At 44.8% G+C, this 24,772-nt stretch overlaps 1 protein-coding gene across 1 annotated transcript in view; it reads left to right on the forward strand.

Moving 5' to 3' along the window:
• The window catches only part of snd1 (staphylococcal nuclease and tudor domain containing 1), a 105,820-nt gene extending 81,171 nt beyond the window's left edge, over window positions 1-24,649 (forward strand). The window contains 7 exon segments of the mRNA XM_086022063.1: window positions 4,490-4,631; window positions 7,983-8,106; window positions 8,362-8,431; window positions 9,788-9,901; window positions 12,559-12,762; window positions 22,468-22,512; window positions 23,896-24,649. Coding sequence (XP_085878189.1) covers window positions 4,490-4,631; window positions 7,983-8,106; window positions 8,362-8,431; window positions 9,788-9,901; window positions 12,559-12,762; window positions 22,468-22,512; window positions 23,896-23,961 — 765 coding nt within the window. The 3' untranslated portion in view covers window positions 23,962-24,649.
• The last annotated feature ends 123 nt before the right edge of the window (window positions 24,650-24,772 follow it).

Raw genomic sequence — 24,772 nt, forward strand, 5'->3', positions numbered from 1 at the left:
ACCACAGTCAGGTTATACTGACAATAAATGCGAGTCCCTCCCCATTGTGAACTGAACCCGACAAAAAAATGACCTGACACTCAGGCGGCATCCCATCTCTTTTTACAGCTCTGATATAAAATTCCCCGGTCGACTTGGTCCCCTTGCTCCTTGTTGTCATTTATACAGAGCAGCAACGCAGCAGTGTGAAAGGGGCTCTTCTTACTTTATATACCAATCAAATTTTTTTTTTTTTTATCATGCTCCTTGCTGTATTTTATAGAACCTAATCATCCCCCAAAAAAAAAAAAAGGCAACGAGTGGACAAGGAAGAGACTGAAAGAAAGAAAAGTGTCCTCCAGTGAATTAATGAACCATTCTCTCCACCGCGGATTCATTAGGGATATAATAGGCTCTAAATTGATTTACAAAGGGCACTCTTATGAATAACATGCTCTTATTGATTTCAATTGTTCTCAAAGCGTGATTGGCTAATGAATTGACAATGGCGAGTGTGCCAGTTCCAACGCTGTCTGCATGGTGTTGCTCGTGTTACTTTGCGCTGTGCACAGTACGAGTCCGCCGCGGCGCGGCGCAGTCAACTGTTTAGAATGGTCGCGCGATGTTCTTTTGGACGGAGGAGCACTCTCTTTTTTTTTTTGTTTGTTTTTGTTTTGAGTACATGATTAATCATAAAAGAAAGTCCAAGGTGTTCCATTTGGAAGTTGAACTTAAAGTCCCAGTTGGCGCAACACGGACTCCGTTTGTGTATGCCGAACTCCACGGTGTGTACTTTGGGGTGAAGATCTTTTTTTGTTTTTTTTTATTTGAACTTTTGATTTGTCTCAGCAGACCATACACACACACACACACTTATTGAAGTGACACACACACACCTTTTAATCAGCGTTCAAAGCGGCCGGCCTCCACCTTCCTCCGTCTGGCGCTCGGTCACCCATCTGCGGCGGTGTTTTCGCCACACCTGTGCTCGCCTTTCAAGGCGGCCGCGCTCACCATCAAACGGGCAAATTTGCACTTGGACCCACTTGTTGTTGACTCGCGTCTCCCGAGGGTTGCGCCTCTTTAGCAACTTTGCGCATCAATGGGGCCTGGGAGACCGAAAAACAATTAGTGAGAAAGACAGAGCCGAAGTTTTTAATAGTAAAAGAAAAATAGGGGATGTAACGATTAATCGAAAATCGATTTGAAACCGATTAGTCACACTCTTCGGTTAATCGAAAATCAGCTAGACACATTTTGAATGTGTGGATCAAAATGTGCCCTTGTGGATGGCTGCAGACAATAGCATAGTAGCAATTTTTAAAAAATCGAATTGAATCGAAAATCGGGAACTGAAAATCAAATCGAATTGGGGCTTCAGTGAATCGTTACATCCCTAGTATAAAAAACATTAGTAAATACGATAACTTTGATAACATTCATATGTTGCTTTTCTTACATTTGGTAAATGTTGCTCGTCTCATGGCAAAAATGCGGTTGGCGACTCACCTGATGTGCGCCTCAATAATAACTTAATAAGTAAAACACGATAAATCGTGTGTATATTTCGAAACCTTACTATGATTGAGGTTATAAGTGCAAAGCACTTTAATTTTGATAACAAATGAAGAACTTCTGCGTTTTATTGTGCGGACACTTTTTGCTTTTGTGACATTGTTCAAGGCAGCAGTTCAAGTGCAGAATCGCGTTATTGAACCACCGCAACACTTACACGATGAACTGACTGAACGAAAACTATTAGTACAGAAAATGTTCCTGTTGTCCCCAAAAAAAAATACTTTGAAATGAAAAAATGTTGCTCTTGACAATCAGGCTCCCATCCCCAGTTTTCGCACTTAAGGATGACTCATCACTTGAGCTGCCTTCCCCCTGCGTTAGCGAGCAAAAGAAAGTGCGAGTTCAACTTTAAAGGTTGTCACAACTTTACACTTTGCGCAAAAAAATAAATAGGCGCATCTGTTGGCCGCGATGGCTGCTGTTGAAAAGCGTCAAAAGTCTGGCAACGGAGGTGTGAGATTAGCGCGTCCTCGGCGGCAGGGAGATGATTAAGCTGGAAAGAATGCCCGCTTTGCCATCAAAATGGCCGCGCTGGACGTCGAAACAAAGTTCTGTCATTCAGGAGTTGCGAAGGGCGAGCCGAGCGGCCTCTGTTATGAGCGCTTTTGTCTCTCTCTCTCTCTTTCTCTCTCTCTCTCTGTCTGTCTGTGGCTGCTGGCTGGCTGGAGCATCTGGCTGCAGTTGCAGAGCAGCAGTCACATACCTGCATTCAAGTGGAACAAACTGGATGGTTGGCTGCTCACGGAAGGTCATCAGCCCTGGGCAGTGTGGGTGTGCGGCGCGCGGCGCAGTGTTTCTGATGATGCGCTCGCAGACAATCCCAAGCACATTTTCCAACTTAACTGTAAGACACTCGACGTGAAATGTTAATGGGTATTTAATATCTGTTTGAATTTTTTTTTTTTGTTTTTTTTTTCCCCCCTCAACTTTGGTATCGCAATAAAATGCCCATCCAAAATGGTCATTTTAATGACATCGTAACAAGACATCGTTTTAACACGACGTGATTAGCGTGACGTTTAACATGTTTTGTATAGCAAGGCACAAAGTAAAGTGGATATTTGATTTTGAATTTATGACATCCACCCCGCCTCCCAATCTTTGCCGCATAAAGATGACACTTTGGAATGCATGGGAAGTAGGGGTGTAACGATTACTCGAAAATCCATTTAAAGTCGATTCGTCCCGATTAATCGATTCGATCATTTGAAAAGCGAAATTAAATCAAGAAAACGATGTCTTGAAACGTTTTTGTTTTCATTCCAGATGCCGAACCACACTAGTGCACAGGGACAAGCATGGTAGCAATTTTTTTAAAAATCTCATCGAATCGAAAATTGGGAGCTGAAAATCGAATCGTGGCTTGAGTGAATCGTTACATCCCTAATAGGAATTTTTTCAATATCACAATTTTGCGACCCCTCATCCGACGTTGTGGAATGAATAATTGATTGGAATTGGGTGTTGCGATCTCTTATCAGCCAGAAGCCTTAAAAAAAAAAAAAAATGAATAGACAATTTCCAAAAGTTTATCGCCGCTTGTTTGTGCTGCAATAATCAAGCCACAGAAAGCTTGTCAGCTCCTTCTTGGCGGTGATTACGCGCTTGTTAAAATCACCCGCCCGCTGTAATATTTTGCAAAAAGACAGAGCGAGACGGGGTGTGAACACGGCTCCGGAAAATGATTAGCTCGCTTGCATCCTTTTCCCCTTTCACCTTTTGTGTGTGTTCACATGCTTTACTGCTCTTAAAGATGAGTACACAGCGGCTGCATTCTGCCTTAACAAGCACCCGCCACCCCTTTTTTTTTTTTTTTTTTTACAGTACAGTATACACACGCGCGCGCACACATCAGCTGGCATCTGTGCGGTTTGATACGCGGCCGCCGGCGAAGCACTTCCTCCTAATGAGCCTCCTGCCCTCCCGTCTCTGCCTGGGAAGCCAAAAGAGACGTAACCTTGATGCGGGGAAGAATGGAACCTGCTTACACACCCTTATAACCACATAAACACGCACACACTTCCATCAAATTAAGGCCACTCGTGCTTCCCCCAACGCAGAAACAAGGTGTTGTTTTGGTTTGTTGCGCTACTTTAGGTGCTTCATGCTCACCGTCCACAATATTGGGTACACCCACATTGTAACGCAAGACCTCATGATGACATCACTTTTTCGACCATGTTTAGTCGGACATTGTAGTGGACTGTATCGTGTTTAACTCATTCACCGCCAGGCATTTTCAGACCCTCTTTTGCCTGCGAGTGAACTGTGAAAAGACGAGTTAATTCGTCGACGGCAGTGAATGAGTTAGTGACATGTATTAGCAAGGAATGAGTTTGACAATGGAGAGGATGGCATTGTTTGATGAATCGGGAGGGCAATTCCTTTTTTTTTTTTTTTTTTTTTTTTTTTTTTTTTTTTGCTGTATACCGAAAGCATTTGGGTTTCAGAGCAAAAGTCAAAAACAACGGATTTGACCTTGCCCTTTTAATACTTTTGGAGGGGACTGTATAATACGGCCTTTTTTTTTTTTTTTTAATATGACATGATGTATAGTAACATTCCTTTTCAATATGATCATCTATTTTGTGACACGACGAACATACCGTGTTTTTTTTTTTGTGTTTTTTTTTTAATGTATCGTAAGACATCATCGTGACATTTTTGAAGACACGCCTAGCAGCACGTCAATTTTAATGCGACATGATGCATTGTCACACATTCTGAATGATATGCACTCCCATTTTGACTCGGCCCATCCCGCGCGGTTGTCACAATTCTTCGGAGTCAATGAAACGATGAATTGAGTCACGACACCCATGTCTCCCGCTACGCGATGGGGAATTTGTTTCGCCCTCGTCTTTTTCGCGCCTTTTTAATTCCTTGCATTTTTGACTTGTATTTTCAATGTCGTGTCTCGCCTGTGTTGTAGGTGTGGGCCAACTACGAGGAGAAGCCCAAGGAGGACGTGGTGCATGTGTCGGAAGAGAAGGAGCGCGTGGCCAAATACAAGCCGGTCTACGTCACGGAAGTCACCGACATGCTGCACTTGTACTCCCAGGACGTCGAGACGGGTAAAAGGACGCCCCCAATGTATTATTTGACAGTGGGAATTCCGATGCCACCTCCTCCATTTGTTTTCAATTCTATCCTAACTTGACTCACCGCAATTTCCCCACGACCGCAGACGCAATGATGGGAATCCATCACCCCGGTCCCGAGAAGCTCCCGAGATTCGTTCGTTCGATTCTGTCCGCCATTTGCACGCCGTTCCCTTCACACGGCTAATCGTAATAATTGCGCTACGGTGCGGTGGCATGTGACACGGTTTAGTTTTTGCATGTTCCTCTTTTGTGTCATCAAACGTTGCCACCATGCGCTACACGCAAGCAACGGCGAAAACTCAATTCCGCTCCATCTCTTGGGTTGTGACGATGAATCGAAAATCGATTTGAAATAGATTCGCTCCGATTAATGGATTGCGCGAAAAAAATCGAGTTGATTAAACTCATCTAGAGAATGATGAAACTTAATGTTTTTTTTATTCCGGATGCATAGCGCTTTTTGAATGTGTAGATCAAATGATGCTTTTTGCGCCAAACTGGCAACTGGAAATCGAATCGAATCGGAGCTTGAGTGAATCCTTACATCCCTATCCATCTCTTGAATATAAACAGTTTGAATTTGGTAACAGTTTAAATTTGGTAGCGGTTGGACAAATCCTCTGAGGACACTCTAAAGCAAAATGGCGGTCCTCCTGTGTTTCTAAGAATACTTTTGCGGCTTTTTGGTGGGTCTCCATGACATGTGTCTGGCAAATATCAATTTACTGAGCTAGCGCAATTTGCATCAGTGTTACAGAGAGGCCTCACGGCTGTTTTTGCACTCGAGCGGGCATGACCCACCAAATAACCTCAGCGCTTTCATCTGCCTAGCGATTGTCAAACGTCTGGGAGTAAACGTGAAGAAAAAATTTCGTTTTCATCCCCTCGGCGGGTCGTGCCAACTCTGCTCCCGAGGCCCCCCCCCCCAACCCTGCATCCCTTTTTCCCATTTTAATTATTTCCCCTTTAATAACTCATACGTGCAGCTTTCTTCATGCATGGCTATCTTTACACACACCCGATAAGTGATTAATTTCACGTTTAGAGGAAATGTTTTTTCTTTTTTTTTTTTTTTTTACTTTGCCAAATCGCCGGCAAGCTTGAGGGATTGCGCTCCTTAATCCTCGGTTCATTGGAAGGCTCTTTATCTGTTAATGTACTCATTTATCTGGTATTGTCTCACTTTCCTCCCCGCACAGACTATCTCCCCTTCAAAGGGCTATCGTGCCATTCCGACCGCCCCCCCCCCCCACACCCCCTCCCCGGGTTTTCCCCGGCGTTGGCCTCTCTCCGTAGGCTAAATGTAATTACCGTCAGGAGGGGGACCCGCATAGATCTGGGTGACCTTGCGCACTCCAAAGACACGGGCCACTCCAGGCGCATGCAGCCAGGAAGTAGCGACCCCCACTTTCAACCTCATTTAAAAAAAAAAAAAAAAAAAAAAAAAAAAAAAGCAACGTGCTAAATATAGCCCATTAAGTATTTAGTGGAATCGTGTGTGTGTGTGTGCCCGCAGTCTGAATATTGGATGCCACATCAGCTGTTTATCAAAGACGGCAAGTGGTAGTAGTAGTAGTCGTCGAGTGCATGTTGACTTAGAAAACAAGTGTGTTCTAATTAAAGGAGCGAGCGGGATGCTAAGGAGGATAAAGCTCAGTCTTGACAATTTGCGCTGCAAAAACAGCTTAGCGGCAATCACATGATCAATGTTTGATGGACAACGTTGGCTTGGGGCAGATTAATCCAGCAGTGATTAAAAAAAAAAAAAAAAAAAAAAAAAAAATGGCAAACATAATGCACATTCAGGGGGGCTTCGTTCGGCGCGGAAGACGCAAAAGTACATTTTGGCGCCACAAACTCTTGACGACGGCAGCGAATCTCAGTCGCCGTTTGGTTCGTCGAGAGAACTTTCATAAGCCTCGATCCAGGCTACCGGTATTTGTTTTCCAAAGGGTTGCTGAACTGAAGTGTTTATCTCGGAGGGACCGACGGTGATGGATTTATGCTCAGAGCAGACGTGACAGGACTTGACCGGGGAAGTGGCCGGAGTGAATCTCTGGAAGCACGCGAGGGGCCGTTAAATTGGCTCGCTGAAGGCGGCGAACCGCGGCGACGCTTGTCAGCGGCCTTTGACTGCATCACTCGCGGCTCTAATAATCATGTTAGCGCCGGCGGTCAAGGCGCCGAGGCTATTTATGGCCCCGAGGTGGCGTTAGACACTGTTAACTCAATCCGAAGTCCACGTCGGGAAGTTGAGACGCTTAGCCTGGCCCAACTTACGAGCTCGGTCAAAAAAGGATTTCTTCCCGCTTTGCGATTGGAGCCAAACGCTGAGTTCCAAGTCCATTTTGTTCTCCATCTGGGGAACAAACAAAAAAAAAAAAATCGACTCAAATCTAGCTAGGCTAATTGATCAAAAAGCCCTTTCGCAAGATTTCGGGGGGTGGCCTCGCTCTCCAAAACGGGCTTCCAGTCCTTGCGCAGTCCTCATTTGGCATCGGTCCTCCCGGTTGATTAAAATCATCCCGCCTGTCTCGGCCCCGTGACTATTTGCGCACGCTCCCGAGCTCAAGGTGTTACGGATGACGCGCGGCCGCCGCAAAAAACAAACATTGCGTTTGTGAAGGTAACTTGGGGGTGGATTGGAATGAGGCCGCGTGGCATTAACCTGCCAGATGCAAGAGACGCAATGTGGGAGTGAGTAATTGCAAGACTTGACGGTTCTCTTGTCACGCATTTACATCCGGCGCCTGGCGCGGGTTTGCCGAAGGGAATTATCTCATATTATGTCTGCATTCTGACATCGAGGCTCTTTGGCTAACAAGCGTCTTTGATTCATGCATCTACAGACTTTCCAACCGCCTGCAATCATTCATTACAACAGGAATGCAATACCTTTCAAACTTCAGCCAGTTACATTCCTATACAACAGCCAGTTTCTGATGCGCCGGTGTTGGGTTCAATTCAGGATACCGCCAAATCTACCAGCCTGGACTCCTCAGCGATTGGTGATTGGACCTTTTGGACAGGCTTTGTCCAACAGGGATATGTTCAGACCCCTGTCCCATCGATCGCTGATCCTCTTAACTCATTCGCCGCCATTGACGGCTTTCCTCGTCTTTTCACAGTCCAGCCGTTCAACCCCGGGAATTTATTCGGATTTTTTTACAATTGTTTTTTTTTTTTTCAAACGTTTAAAGGAGGTCTGAAAATGTCTGGCAGTGAATGAGTTAAGAGCTGATCTCCAGGCCCGATAAATTAAGCCTACGACTAAACACATCATGGTCAGGTCTCTTTATTAATGACTGTGCTCCCCACTAGGAGGCCAGCTGGAGAATCTGATGGAGACCATGCGAGCAGAGATCGCCACCCAGCCTCCCGTGGAAGGAGCCTACGCCCCACGCCGGGGCGACTTCTGCATAGCCAAGTTCGCCGATGGCGAATGGTACGCGTCTGAAGAAAAAGCTGCACTTTAGTTTTAATATCCTTTCCCTTGTCGGCGCAAGAACACCCGACGTTTAATTTTTACCTCGTCTCTATTTAAGCTTGTAAGTGCAGACAGCCCCTGGGTGTAATTATCTTGCCGCCACCACGTTTGGACCGCCCCCACCCCAGTTAGCTCCGGCTCGACACTCGTTTGTGTGATTGTGCTACCAACATGAAAACCAGAGAGTAATGACAGAAACATTTTCTCCTGCAGGTACAGAGCCCGAGTGGAGAAAGTGGAGTCGCCGGCCAAAGTGCACGTCTTCTACATAGACTACGGCAACGTGAGTGATGGAAAACAATGTATTTAGCTTTCTATTATATATTTATGTCAGGCAAGAATCTTTCAGTAGACCAAACTTTTTTCTCTTTCATTGATTAACTCGTTCACTGCCAGACATTTTCAGACCCTCTTTTACCCTAACGTTTGAAAAAAAAAAAGATAAATAAGTTCCTGGGATTGAATGGCTGGACTGTGAAAAGACGAATAAATTCGTCTTTGGCAGTGAATGAGTTAAAAGTGTCATTCTCATGAAATAAACATGGTTCAAAAATTCTATGAAAGGTACTCGATAATCCTCAACATACTGGTAGCAGGCTAAAGATAATGATTCCATTTTGCTCGTTTGAATAATTCGACGTCATTATGACCTAAGATCGCCACACCTACTGCACTATTGGAAAGCCGAGATCGTTTTCCTTTTCGTTAGGCCGAGACATCAGTCCTGAATTAGGGCTCATTTCGCGATGCCATGCTAGTTGTTTGTTTTTCGACGTTCGGATTCACGACCAGAGCAACATGCCGTTCGTCCTCCGTGTGTTAGCGCGCGCTCTGGGTCACTTCCCGCGATGCCTTCGCGAGCATCACCTTTGCGTCCAACAAATGGCTTTTGCCGTCCCCCCCTTTTTTCTTGTTCCAAAGAGACACATTTACAACCGCCGCGCGGGTCCCTAATACGACGTCAATAAATCTGAAGGCGCTTGATTGGTTGCAAATGTTGAAGGTGTTCTGCCTCTCGACTCTGGAGTGCACTGATCACATTAGTCTAATATACGCGGCTCGTTAAAGGAGCGCCACACTTTTTTAACGGCGCCTTTTGGTGCGACTTTTTTTTTTTTTTGTCACAATCGTCTCCGCCGCCGCTACCTTATCTCGTTTCAAGTCACCCGCCCGTGAGAACATTTAAGCCTTTTATTTATCTTAGGAGCTCGCGGATTGTTAAAACAAAAAAGATGAATCCATCACGAAATCATTCAGCTTTCCGGGGGGGAAGCAAATTACAAGCGACTCAAAAAAAAAAAAAAAAAGCACACGGCGTGAGCCATTTCCTTTGTGGGGGGGAAAAACAAATGATTTGCCCTCCAGTCCCACAAACACACACAGAGAAAAAGCTATTTTCACAGCTCTGCCTACTTTATTACTCAAAAGTCTTTATTCAGAGGCATAATCGCGGCAATCAGGGCTAATTGTCATGGCCGCCGCATTGCCTGCGCGCAACCTGACCCGCGCGTGTCGGCTTCTCCACTCCGGGCAGCTGCCAAAAGCCTCGCGTAACCCCCCCCCCAGTTGACATCCGGCCTAAATTGGGAGCTCGACACAAATGACGATAATAAACGCAATCAATATGTGTTGTTGCCAGAGAGAAATTGTGTCATCCACCCGCCTCGCCACCATCCCGCCCGCCTTCGGCACCAGGACGCTGCCAGCGCAGGCCACAGAGTACACCTTCGCCTACATCCAGGTGCCGCAGGACGTAAGTGGGAAAAAAAATGTGTAAATGCTCATTGCATCATTTTCAAGTCATCAATTGTATGGATGTTTGTGAACAAACCTCCCAATGACTAATTTCAGTTCTTTACAACCTATAAAATGTCTTATGTGCATAATGATTTGGAACAGTGCGTTTTAACAGCTTCATTTTTATTTTGGGGGAAGAATAAAAATGCTGTTATCGATTAGAGATAGACCGATATGTTTTTTTTCAGGGCCGATACCGATTATTAGTAGTCAAGGCGGCGGCTAACCGATATTTGGAGCCGATATTCATTTTCAGTAAAAAGAAAAATATTGGCATCAAAATCTAAAGAAAATTTTTTTTTTGGAACATCTTTAAGCATGTTTATTGAACAATGTTTCAGGTTTGCATAATGGTGATTTTTATTTTTATTTATTTATTTTTTATATCATTATTACAAGAAATTTTTGACAGTGTGCATCTGTGTTATAAAATTTTAACAAAAACTTCAGGGAGCACCCAGGATTGTCAGCATGTCTTAAAAAGGATAAAGAAAAACTTAAACAATAGCTCCATGTAGTTTTCTACAGTAAATCAAAATTTCAAATTGACAGAAATGTGAAAGTTTCACATATCTTTGTTTTGATTTCCACAGTTTTAAATTGATTTATTATCGGCCAGCAGAGTTTTAAAAAAAGGCCGATGCCGATATTCGTCAAAAAGCCAAATATCGGTGCCGATAATCGGTCCATCCCTATTATCAATGGGAGCTTTGTTTAAAAAAAAATAAAATAAAATAAATAAAAATCGTTCTCTCCCAATTAACTCGATAATTATGCTAGGCTCAATTTGCATAGACTATAAAAATCTGAAAAAAACGTCATTTGCATAATAATTTGGAACGTGGTATATGTCTCCAAAATTTGCTTGGTCACTTGGTATGTGTGTGCGCGTGTGTTGAGTGTGTGTGTTGTGGCATGCTGTCACTCGTCCCTAGAGTGGGTATCACCTGAAGGGTGAAGTGGCCCATCTGTTGCTACACTCACAGGCGTCACCTATGCTGCAAGCAAGCACACGCATGCACGCACACACACACACACACACACCCCCACACACACACACACACACACACACTGGAAGCTGACGGGCGCTCTCGTCTGGCCAAGTAGCTGCCCACCTTATCTTTTTGTGTGACCCTCACCTCCGCAAAGCCAAACACGGACGCGGCTATTTCCTGGGTGCGGATTGTTCACGCCACGCTGCAAATAAACACTTGTAAAGGTGATGCACAACAAAATCAGTTATTCTTTTTTTTAAATTAAAAAAAACAAAAAAAAAACGCCTTGTCAAAGCCGCTTTCGTCACGTTGAGTTCATACATAAATCAAATGAAATGAAGGTTATACAACAACCACCAAAAGTGAATTAATTAGTGATTAAAGTCGGCGACATTCTGGCTTTTAAGAGGCTTTTCAACTGGAGCACTTTAAATGTTATTTACACATTTATTAGACCGCCTGAATCCGTCAAGCATCGAGAAGCGCTTTAATGAGAACTCGATCGATTGGAGTGCGCTCGCGACATTCCACCGTTGACAGGAAAGAGGAATTTCATACTCAAGTGGTATTTGCATACTCGAAATCGGAGTAAAACAATTAATCAAGTATAGAATTCAACCTCCAAAAGAGCTTTTTTTTGACTCCTTCATCATTTGTTTTTCTGAAACGTTAAACCATAACATTTGTGTTAAAGAGCTAAAGAGAATTTTGTAGTAACCAAATAAACACAAAGTGAAAATGGGTATGTAAAGCATTACTACATTTGGCAACATTTGCAGTGTGTCCGCAAACTCTTACGTGGTCCATTTTGTTTGTACAAAAAAACAAAAATGTTAAAAGCTTTCCGGGGCTGGCTTATGACGAGTAAAATCTGAATTTGGAGAAAAGTCTCAAAAATCCCTTTGACTCTCAAGTTGTTGATCAGTCGGCTTCCATTTGAGCAAATTGGGCTTTCCTCCAGCGCACTGCAGCCAATTGAGCTCAAAAAAGGTGCAATAAACCTGCTTTGCCCAAAAAATAAATAAAATAAAATTTGAAAAAAAATCTTATCACCTTGGACAATTGATTAGGTATACATCAATGAGGCCATTTTGATTGACATTGAAACATTCACACACTTTAGTGGGGCGCTGTACCTAATCAAATGTCTAAGTGAGTGCACATTCAGAAATGGCCCCTCTTGAACAACCTTAACCCCCCCCACCACCCCCCAACCCCACACACACACACACACACACACATCCAAGGGCAGTTCGCTGGAAGGGGGTTGCCATGGAGACAAGACCAGGGCAGGAGGGGAGGGAGGAGACGGATGGGCTAAAAGTGGCAATGGCACTGATTATTATTTTTGTTGTTGTTGTTGTTTCCGGTGTCATTATTGTCTTCATTTAGCTATCATTGGTTAGTTAGCATGATTAGCCCCCAAAAATATGCATTACAATGTGCTAAAACTAAAGTTAAGTAAAACTGCCCGCCCTTTGAAGAAGTTCTCTGGTGATTTCATGTGCTTGTCGGTGCGACTTACGTTAGCATCTGCTAGCTAAAATGCCATTTGCGAATGAACTCCGCACGGTTGCACTTTTGGGGGAGTTTGCGCTGACTCGTCCCTTTCCCGTAGGAGGACGCCCGCGCCGACGTGGTGGACTGCGTGGTGCGCGACATCCACAACAGCCAGTGCCTGCTCAACGTGGAGTACTCCGGCGCCACCTGCCCGCACGTCACAATACAGTTCGGCGACACCAAGGACGACGTGGGCCTCGGCCTGGTCAAGGAGGGCCTGGTCATGGTGGACGTGCGCAAGGAGAAGCACTTGCAGAAGATGGTCAGTGTCGCATGCTCGCGCTCTCGTTCCCCCCCCCCCCCCCCCCCCCCCCGTGTGAATTTGCCCCGTTTGGCATTTGAAAAACACCGAGCGACTAATGAGCACATTTGCATCCACGTCGTTGTTATTACACATCAAAAAAAGGCTTGTCACAGACATTTTCCTCACAGCGCCGCCGCATGGCTCATTGAATTTTCTGGTCATTAAGATAATTCCCCCCCCCCCCCCCCCACCCCGTGGACCCACTCCTGTATATCAAGGTAAAGAAAAATTACAATTACAGCCGGCGAATGGCCTCCGATGTTAGTCACTCTGCCACCTAGTGAGAAATGTAAACGGGCGAGCTTACAGAGAAATACGGCCGCGGGCGTCTCGATTGCTCGTAAATGCTCGCAAACGCGCGCGGTTCTGACGTTTGATATTTCTGATCACTCCGACCCTTTGAATCATTTGTTTGGACATCTTGACTCGGGAGAGGTGCCGGAGGATCGTGATGTGGTCTGGAGGTACTGGACTTCATAGACAAAGGACGGAAACCTCCCAGCGATCGGCCTAATAAGCTTAGCCGCTTGCTTTGGTTGCATCTTATGGTTTCTTTTTAGTATTCCGCATCAGTGTCTGCAGCCCCCCCCCCCCCCCTCCCCCCCTCGTTCCCCCCCAACCGTATTCCGATCTGGAGAAAGCTTTAACAAGGCGCAGTGTCGCCGACGTGCTTACAAGTAAGCCGCCCCGCTCGTAATTCCGCCTTGCTTCCCGGCTCCCCCCCCCCCCCCCCAAAAAAAAAAAAAAAAAACAGATCTCGCTCATTTTGTACGCCCGCAAAAAAAAAAAAAAAATGATGATGATGCCACTTGAAAGCTTTAAATGTAGTACGAGTCAATCCCACAGATGATGTACAGCACCCGCCGGCCATCGCCGACTCCCACGAGAGTGGAAGTTAATAAAAACGCTCTGATAAGGTTTGTTTATTTGCTCTGCTCCTTGTACAGTGGCAATAATCGGCTGTATTTTCACCCTTACCGTCGGTATGAATCAAGGGGGCAGATTGTACATAGACGGACTGCAAGTAGCAATGGCAAAACAATATGACATGACGATTCTGGTTAGTAATAATTATATAATTTAAATAAAGACAATACAGGATAAAAGTATGCTTAATGCAGAATGAATGTCCTATTTACGTTGGTGCTAACAGTACATAAATATGGGCCAATAATTCGAGACAAAAAATAACTAGGGACGCTCCGATCGATCGGGCTCCGATCACGATCGGCCGATTTTCGTGAAAAATGACGTAAAAATGGGAATGAGCTGCGGGTGATCGGATGTTTTGATCGGCAATAAAAAGGCTTTGATGGAATATTAAAGTCAAGTCATTCTTGCCACAGGGAGATTCAAAGGTTAACAGTGACTTTTTTTCTCGTTGACAAATGCACAAGATAGTTTGTCCATGCACAAGACAATAAAGTTCTCGTTGAATAGTTTATTCGAGTGAAGCCTGCATGTGACTATTTTTTTCTACTTTGATTATATTCTGAGCCATGCAATGGTTAGGTGGCATGTTATTTATTTGACTTTTTGATTATATTCTGAGCCATGCAATGGTTAGGTGGCATGTTATTTATTTGACTTTTTGCATCATTAAGTCTTTTGAGACTGCTGATTTTTTTTTGATCTGTTAAAAGCTGTGTTACTAAAAGCTGGTAAATGTAAGTTTTTCAGTTATCTTTGTGACTGAGTAATTGTTGTATTGTGCCAGCAACGGTTTTGTATTTCTTCATGCTTTTGAAAATATATATAGATTTTTGTCAAAATTACGGCAATAATATGGCTGTTTTTTTTTTTTCCAGAATATTCTAATATGATAATATTGCGTAATAGCAGTCACCATAAATAAATGAAAAAATATGCAGATATTCCATGTGATCGGAATCGGTATCGGCCGATCTCACTCACGCATGATCGGTATCGGTGTCATAAAACCTGATCGGAACATCCCTAAAAGTAAGTTTTTGCCGCTTTTCATGCTATCCAAGTTTACATTGCCCATACTCGCCACAAGCTCTCTCCGGCCTCTCTCGAGACTCATCTCGGGTGACTTTTGTCATTTGCCCCTCGTCTTCGCTCATTACCCGAAGCACGGCGACGTCGTAATACGTCGTGCTAAACATTGCGTAACAGATGGGCCGGCGTTTTGCCGTTGCGCCCGAACGCCGCTCGCCAGTCGGGGCGCGGCCGCGCCCAAGGTTAACGCCGCTTGTCCGCCATATGGATAAGTACGTCAGACGCTCTCCGAAAGCGAAGGATAAACAGTCCTGTTCTGAAATGAACCGTGCCCTAGCGGGCATCATGTTCCTGGCGTGCGACCCGGAGGTGTGCGCGCCCCATAAACCGCGGGATTAACGTATAAATGCGGCGCTGTCCTACAAAATCAGGAATCAGCGTGTACAGTCGATAGCGCTCATGTCCCACACGTGTGATTAGCGTTCACGCGCTGTATAGCAGATGCAGGCCGTCCTAATGTAAAGATTAATCCCGCCCGCATCTGGAGCGCAGCGTGCGTCGTCGGTGTGCACCTGCCGCGCGGCACTGCGAGCAGATGGACGCTATTCCCTTTTTATGCCGTGGTCACGCTGCTTGACGCAGCGCACATTACACCTGGATCGCTCCTGCTTGTTTTGGTGCATCAGCAGCGCAGCGGCCGACGCGCCGCATCTTGTAACGCCAGCCGCTTTGTACGAGAGGCTACCACTCATCATCTGAGTCCATTACCGGAGCTCAGAACTTAACCTCTTCAAATGCGCGGCCCCCCAAAAAAAACAAAAAACAATGTAGCCTAATGATGTCAGCGTGTGCGAACAATTTAGCAAGCCACATGTATTGACATGCTAATTTAGCCTACCCTAAGTGAAAACGCCTCATAAGAAAACAAAATACGTAATCAATCTGTATCGTATTCGCAGCTGGCATATTTGGGCTAAATTGGTAACCTGAGGCTCAGAGTTAATCTCTTCACAGTCAAATGCGCTGCCCCCCCAAAAAAAAAAAAAAAAAAAAAATCAATCTAGCCTGGTGATGTCAACCCTTGGAAACAGACTTGTAATCGACATGTTGATGCGCTAATTTAGCCAACCTAGGGAACATCAATCCAGTACTTGTGAATACACACGATTGAAAACTAAATTGCATTGTCGATCAATATCGTCGCCACACCTACGGCAGATATGGGCTAATTTGGCAATCGGAGCGAGTTTCAAATGCACTTTGAAAAAAAAAAAAAGTCATCTTGCCGAGTGGCGACCGATGTGCGGAAACAATCTTGTAACCTACATGTAGTAAAGCAATAAGTTAGCCATTTTGGGGAACCTCACTTAATCAATCCGTTCACTAAGTTAATTAGGTTTGATAGTTTTTAAAGCAACTTTGCTATTGATTGACACCATAATCCACATTTGTGATTATCTAGTAGATTTGGAGCTACGTTAGGCATGTAATTGATTGACTCACTCCTGTGGTATCTGCTATTTTTATGTCTAAAATGCTATTTTGTTGCTGTAGATTAAATTCCAAGTGTGGTACGTATGCATTGATTTTTCTCCAGGGTGTAAGAGCATCGCCGCAAAAAATCCGCGGTGACCCAAACTCGATAAGCCAAATGAGAAAAACTTTTCTACTTTTTGAGTATGCGAAGTCAACTTGGCAAGTGGAGTTGTTAAATCCGTCCGTCTTTTTTTTTTTCCTCTTTTTTTTAACCCGACCTGAGACAGACATAATGAATCCACTCACTCTGGCAGAGTGGATACACTGAGCTATCCGTAAATTGTCTTGGCACTGTTGACACTAGACACGGCTAGAATAGAAAAAATGCATGTAGGGCACTTTAGTCATAGTTATCAGCAATGTAATATTTTCATCTAAGAGGAAAGAGAAGTCAAACACTGGAGAATAAAAGTAGAAGAAAGCTCAAATAAAGGGAAATAGACACATAATGGGCAGTAAAAACGTGCCATTTGTTGGCAAGCCTCCCTTGTCGTTCCCTTGCTAGTCGTAGCGCATGCTATATCCGCTAGCATCTGCTTGGTTAGATTTTATTTGTGTATGCCATTTTATATGTAATTACTTTTATTGCGAATATTGTACCGAGCAGCCACGCAAATTCTTTTAGCTCCTCGTAAACGTCGTAACAAATCCCATCTCTTGACTCCGTTGACCGCTGCTAGCACAAACAAAAGTTCATTAGCGCTACAAGCTAATGATTCTCTCCCAGCTAATTGCTAATCCGATACAAAGACGCAGCGGTCCTTCTGTCAATTATCATACATCATGTTGAACAAAGGGGCCTGCCGCATTGATCGGGATGATTCCAGAGTGAACGTATATAGCATGTAGCTCATATTAATAGACAAGTCATCCAAATGTGTGAAGATGTCGATTAAGAACGCTGATAGTTGGCATAGCATTATCGAGTGGCGCCTTGGGAAATGTCACATATTCGCACTCGGCCTCGCGTTCCGCTATTTGTGTGAATAGCTTTGAGGGGTCAGAAAGGGCGTCCCATCCTTCCCGGCTCTCCGACTTCCATTCCGCCGCCCTCCTTTGAGTCGCCAGCGTATCATGGAGGTCCCGGGGCGGCCTAATTGCACTAATGGCCGGTGGCAGGATGGAATGACAGTCTGGGGAGAGAGATGGTGGTGGTGGTGGTGGGAGGTGTGAAGCACATGTGGAATCCATACAGGAAATGAGAGGAAAAGGGGGTGTGCGTACGCCAGGATGCCTCCAGGGATGCCGCGTTCCATTAATCACAGTTGGAATGGGCTGCTTGTCACATGGGGATTTGGATATTTTTATAAGGCATGTACGCTTTGCCCAGATGAATTATGTGAGCTGAAGGAATTTTTTTTTTTCATTCCACTCATTTTATGGAGACGTGGCCCGGACTTTTTGATCTCTGCCTCATTTTGCTTGCTTACGCTTGTAATTCAGGATTGATTTTGAGGAATTCGACATGAAAGCTATGTCACATCTGGGGAGTTTTGCAAAATTGCTTTGTTTCCTCCCCTTTGTTAGGGTTCCTATTGCAGAAATGAATTGCTTTGGGCCTTGGCTAAACTGGCCTTTAGCTTAGAGCTTGTAGCGCCACCTGTTGCTTTGGCATGCACTTAACCGCCTTGTTGACCCTAATGTTGGAATAACCTAGTGAAAAAGTTGCGCGCTTTTGAGTTAAATTCAAGGCTTACGCGGATCATGGCTGCCACCGCTGCCCCTCCCGACCGACACACACCCCACCATGTCATCTATAAATGGCTTTTAGCTGTTTCCGGAACACCAATTGACAGGCTTTCAGGTCGCTGCCCTCGCTGTTCAACCCTAGTGCCTGTCACAGCCCATCAAGCCCCCATCCCCTCCCACCCCCACCACCACTCCCGTCAACAAAAACACAGAGTGTCATGGATGTCGGACACCATGACCGCTTTCCACCAATGGCTCAATACCTAATTTACAAGCCCGAGTTAGAGATGCGGGGGCCCTTTTAATGGACATTTTCTGCTTGCCTGCTATTGACTGCACACAGTCCCACTCTGTCCCCGAAGACCCTTCGGACATGTCCTCCCTGACCTTTGTCACTCTTTTCACACACATGGTTGAGGGGATACAACTTTTTTTCTATTTGTGGAGGGAAAAAGTGCTTCTTCCGATAGAGAATGCCTGAAAGAAAGCGACCAATGCACATGAAAACCAGTTTCAGCTATGATTTTTTTTTTTACTACAGAAATATGGAAGTAAGTGGGCGCCTTGCACTTTACTTGCGAAAAACGAATGCAAATGGCTCCCGGGTTGTACTTTGGACACCCCTGGCGTACAGCTTTCTCTATTTTCATGACCTTGTAGAAGCAAAAAAAAAAAAATTTAAAAAAAAAAATAAAAATATGGACACAGTGGCATATAAAATGTCTGCCTTCCATATTTGTGCGTTTTTATTTTCACAGTGCCCTTGAGGTGGGGGGGCTAGTCCAGAATGTTCCCTCTCATTTGGCCCCACCCCCCTCGTCCTCCTCCTTCGTGTGAGCACATGCTGGTGGGCTTGTCATGGCACATTCCCAGCAGAGCGCCTGATCCCCCCCAACAGCCTCGCTGGGAGGAACGCCGAGGCCCCGTCAGGGCACCTCAAACACTACAGTTAAAAAAAAAAAAAAAAATGGGAGTTGTTTGTGATGTAAAATGGCAGCCTGGCTTGCTTGGCTGTCTATTAAAATGGAGGTTCTAACACATTGCTGTGGTCAGCTGATATTAAAGTATTCGCCCGAGGAGGCCTGCTCCTCTGCCCAAAATCCCCGCCGCGGGCCGCGGAGTTTTAATGCGGCTGCCATTTTGAATGACAGGCCCTCTCCCAGGGAGCGCCGACAACGCCGCCAACCCCAAACCATTTCATCTACAGGCGTTGTCGGGCGGACCTGGACAACAATGGAGAGCGGCAAAGAAAAGAGCGGGGAAGGGAGATAGCAGCGGCGGGGTTTAGTTTGATCCGGTTGGTCGGAGATCGACTGCTCATGTCTGGCAGCCGGAGCGTCCGATCATCATCATCGCTGTTAATGAGCGGGGCCCGACATGCGACATTGTCGCCTTCGCGGCCGAGTGGCTTCGAAGTGCCGCGACTCTGATTAGTCACTAACAAAATCTGCTTTCGCATAGTGTTTTTCTTTTTCGCTGTGATGTTTTTCAAGCGGGCCGGGGCGAATCCTACGCACCAGATAGCGCCGCAACCTGTCAGAAAGCCGCCGCCGATTTGTCAGTCATCGGAACGCCACCTGGACGCGGCGCGCAGCGGCCAGCAAGCTCGGCGAACAGCTAGCTTGGCGCTCTCTCTCTCTCTCTCTCTCTCTCTCTCTCTCTCTCACTTTCTCTCATGATTGCAGCATCTGTCACTCGCCTCGCAGGAATGATCGCACCTCCGCCAAGTAGTTCTACGTGTCCAAAAAGTACGAAAAGTTTTGCCTGACACTTCTGGAGATGCCGAAGAAATTTAAAGCTAGTAGATGCACTAGGCTACTTTGAATTTTCTTTGAGATAATATCCACCTTTGGCCTCATTAACTACACTGCGACTAAGCGATTTAAGTCTCGTTCGTTAGTTTCCGCAAAATCTGAGATGTAATTTGCGACTTCTACGTCTATTTTTTTTTTTGTTTGTTTTTTAACACGGAACAGCGACACAGGAAAAAGACATCTTTGAATCGCTACTTTGAATGCTCGTTTCAGCGTAATTACGTGATTTTTTTTTTAGCACCCTTAATTAGCGATCGAACGTTAAGAAGCACTATTTTTCATTTTAAAAAATTGAGTGGGAATTACTATCCTCTATTCTTTTGCAAAGATGTCAACATATATCCGAACCATATATCACGTCCACAAGCGCGTCGTCTATATCACTCCCGCGATCGACGACGCCCGCCATTATGACCCGAAAGAATTCCGCAACGTCCTCCGCGGGCTCACGACACCGTCACGTGTATATTATGATGCATATCATTGGTTAAGAGACCAAGAATTGGATTTTAAAAAAGAAAATGAGGTAAACGCTCACCCGGCTTTCGTGGTAGGAACACGGTTATCCGCTTCCGGCCTTAATGGGTTAATTCAATGCACATTTTCCACAATTTACTGTCCGTCGTCAACCAATGGTCATCGTTGTACCATGTCAACCTTCCACTGAGTTGGATCTTTGTTCGCATGCTTTTGTGCATTATTGTTGTGTTCTGCTTGCTGAGTTCCGTCTGAAGGCCCTTTGACAGTCACAAAAGGGCACTAAACATTCCCATGTACGTCATTTCCACGAGCCCTTCTTTCTGTAGCGTTTTTGTCAATTTTGCCAGCTTTAGAAAAATGTTGAAAGGGAAAAAAAAATAAATAATAATAAAAGGTCCGCCGCGGGGTTCTCGGAGCTGTCGGCAACTGGAAGGCCGTCCTTGACGTCGGTGGATGGGAGCGCCGAGAAAGACGGTGGCGGGATCATCAGCCCTTATTGTGCTTGCATCGCTCTTTTTCTTTTACGGCGACATCTGGCCCCCCGCCCCAAATCTCTTTTACTCAGCTTTGACGGATGACTCGCGCAGCCGCTGCAACACTCGAGTCCGAGAAGTAGAGTGCCAGATGTTACCGCCGTGTCGGGTGTGCGGCGCCTATGCCAGCGCATCTGCTGCTATAATAAGACACACAACGCCTCCATTAAGCTCGGGCAGGAATTCTTTCATTGTGGGGTTAGTTCGTCCAATCAGGTCTTCTCAGCCGGGAAGTATGTCCTCCTCACAACAAACAAACACATAAGTAAATACTGGGGATGTAAGGATTCTCTCAAGCCCCGATTCGAGTTTCGATTTTCAGTTTTCGATTTGTTTTGAACAATTGCTACCATGCTTGTCTCTGTGCACTAGCGTGGTTCTGCAGCCGTAACGCAACACGTAATGATGTTTGGCGCAAAGGCATCATGTGATCTACACATTCATTCGTTTCAAGACATCATGTTCTAGATTAAGTTAATCAGCTCGATTTTCGATTAATCGATTTTAGATGAATCGTTACATCCCTAGTAAAGACATTATGAAGGAAGTAGACAAAAAGTCCACACTGGAAAAGACACAGGAAGTCTGCCTTCAGATGTTTTTTTTTTTTGCACCTGAGTCTGAGTTATTTGTTCTGCCGATTCCGAGTCTCGATTTTATCCTCGACTTCCTAAGTTAAGAAAATTCCAAAATCCGATCTTTTTCAGCCATCTGCTCGGGACAACTCTACAAAGTCTGGAAAAGACACGGGAGGTCTGCCATTTTGGTTTTGAAGCAGCCATTTTAGGCTTGTTTTGACCATTTCATTAAAAGACGAAACGCCTCCTTGAAATTTTGCCCAACCAAATTTGAAGTGTGTATACTAAACAGATGGGCCAAGCTAAATTGCAAGGGATTTTTGTTTTTGTCGTTTGTGGGTGGGTGGAGCATGATAGCAAATTTGGACGGCTCGTCAAAAAGCAGGAAACTTAGAACAGCCCTGTTTTCAACGTTATCGTGCGACATGGCGTACAACAAACCACGGCCGCGTGACGTGTTGTGTTCTTTACAAGTCTGCCTCGTCGTGATGAAGGACACGTCTGCTCAAAGGCTAAGTCGCTAACCCCCCCCCCTTTATTTTTCCTCCCTATTACTCATGAGCGCTTCATTGAGCGAGGCTAAAAGGCTGCTCTAGCAGAAGCAGTCAATATGCTCCACACTGCTTCATCTTCTTTATCTTCTTCTTTTATTCCCTCTCTCGCAAACAATTCCTTTCACGCTAAACGGTTGCGGCGACAGCGGCACGGGAACGCCGCGCTCCCGCCGTGCACGTAATTAGAAATATTCAGAGAGCCCTCGCGTACACGCAGGAGTTATTAAAAAAAAAAAGAAAACAAGAAAAATAAATTAAATGTTTGTATTTTGTCACGCTCCTTTGAAGGCACCTCGGCTCTGTTGGTGTCGCTAACGGCAACCGGCGAAGTTGTGGATAACAGCCACGGTTCTAATGCGAGTGTTTGATCGCGACTGCGACGCTCCATCGTGTAATCAATCAAACGCGACACCCGTTGGACTTTAGAATGAAAGAATCTCATGTGTTGCGAAGTCTTGTTTCCGATGCAAATGTCATTTGGTGAGTCAACTGATGGTTCTCTTTTGTCGTCCCGCAGGTAAAGGAATACCTGAACAGTCAGGAATCCGCCAAGAGCGCCAGGGTGAGTGCAGCCTGCTTGCGTGCATCGGCGTTAGAGTTGTGGCAACATTAATATGCTAATGCTAATTACTGTCACACACAAACAGCCTTTCCCCCCCCCCCCCCCGTTACTATACGACACAGCCCCCTATGGGTTGTTGCGAGCAGTCAGCGCAGGTCCGTAGTGTGGCAATGTGCATGCCAGAGATAGAAACGGGAACAAGCAACACAAGGTGACATAGTGTTCCTGGGGGAAGAGGAAACACAATGTAGAATGCAGTCAAACGCTTTTGTTTGAACGCGTGGCAAAAATCCGAAATTCACCCGTCTCGCGTGCACATTTAGCACATATGTTCCTGACCATGAAGCATGCGGTCGGTCCTGAAGACCTATTTTAGCAGCAGATGTGACTCTAAAAGTAGATCTTAATTGTAAAATAATGGGAATTGAAAAAACGACAATAGGTGGGTTTGTCAAATGAAAAACACAACAATACAAGTCAAATGTACTTGAAACAGCAATAACTACCCATGATGTCTCACCTTGTGACAATTATTTTTTTTAAAAAATAAAATAATTTTAAAAAATATGTAATATTGTTTTTTTAATACGCATGCATTCAATTTGATTGGAACAGACCAAAATCTCCCTATAATATTTATAGGTTATAAGAAAATATTTCTTTAGTGCTAATAGGTAATGACGTCAACCGTATTATTTGTATTTATTGAAAATAATCATGAAAAATACACAATTATTACTCAAATAAGCAGGAAAGCTCAGTAATTCTGACGTATTTTTTAAATGTTATCCCGCAATAAAACAATTGAATGAATTAGACATATTTAGGATATAATATTAAAGTAAAAAAATATATATATATATATATATAATAAATGCAAGTAAAATAGCCTACGTTAAAAGTGCTTGGAACAGACTACTACTTCCTTATAACATGCTGCCATTATGTAGTGTATGTATTCTTTGGTTAATTTCCAAAGTCTCACTGCCGCCTCCTCCTGGCGCCGTCCCGACGTCTGGAGGCGGAGCGCCTGCCCTCTTTGGTTCGGGGTGTCGCTTAGCGTGGCGTGGAGCGCTAGACTATCTGCGGGGAGTGGGGGGGGGGACTTAAAAAAAGGGGGGGGGGGAAGACATGCACGCTACAAATGGCTCATTGATTCCTCGTCTAATAACTGGCGCTAATTAGCGCAGGCTCTAATTAGCTATGAATCATGGCGTTAACAGCCAAGTAGGTTCTGGCAGCTTGAAAAAAATGTAACGTACACACAGAGAGAGAAGTACCCAAGCTAGCTTTCCAAATTCCTCGAATAGCTGTCGTAATTTGGCGTGTGTCGGTCGACGAAAGGGTCAAATGAAACGTTGACTTTGTGTTGTTTTTCACCAGCTCAACATTTGGCGCTACGGAGACTTCCGCGCCGACGACGCCGACGAATTTGGCTACAGGCGCTAACATCGATACGGGGAAAAGAATTTTCACAAAAAAAAAACAAAACAAAACAAAAAACGACCATCCAATCAACGCCATTCCAAAGACCAACTTGGATATACGGGGGTGGGGGTGGAGCGGGCAACAGCGGGGGATGGGGGGGGGGGGGGAGTGACTGACTGGACAAATGAATTCAAACTAAAAAAAAAAAAAAAAGGAAAACACCCCCAAAAAAAAAAAAAAACGCTCTCTCTTTGTTTTTAAATTGTGAACATCATGGGGGAAAAAAAAGGCATGCTAGCGCCGTTTAGCGCCAATTGGATAATTCCGAGGCTTTTGAGCGACGGCCTCTCCTCCAGTCACTGCTTTTCTTCAAGGACAAATGTTCCGTTTATTTTTACTTTTTTATTTTTATTTTTTTTGCAGTAACGACAAACTTCGTTTCCCCTAATGAACCTTGTTTAAAGTGAATTTAGCGACGAACCAAGGACAAAAAGGGCGCCTGTCTTTGAGTGTAAATCGTGTGCAACGGCGACGTTTTGCCGGCTTTTTGTCGTCAAGTGTCACGCCGCGCGGCGGATTTCTCCCGTTTTCTCTCTTCGTCTGTAAAGTTTCCATTCTTTAGCGACGTTGGCGGGCTAGCCATCTTTTTCTGTCTCACATTTGTCTCCTCACTTCTATTAAAAAGCTCAATAAAATCAACTAAGTGTGACCCCTTCCCCCCCCCCTTTTTTTGATGTTTTTTTTCCCCTTTTATTTAAAAAAGCGATTGCGTGTAAATGTAGCAGCGTAAACACTGTGAATAATCATTACAGACCCCAAAAAAAAAAAAAAA

The sequence above is a fragment of the Filicampus tigris genome, chromosome 22, assembly GCF_054856515.1.
Source record: "Filicampus tigris isolate MCC_2025a chromosome 22, RoL_Ftig_1.0, whole genome shotgun sequence".
In the NCBI taxonomy this organism is placed as follows: Eukaryota; Metazoa; Chordata; class Actinopteri; order Syngnathiformes; family Syngnathidae; genus Filicampus; species Filicampus tigris.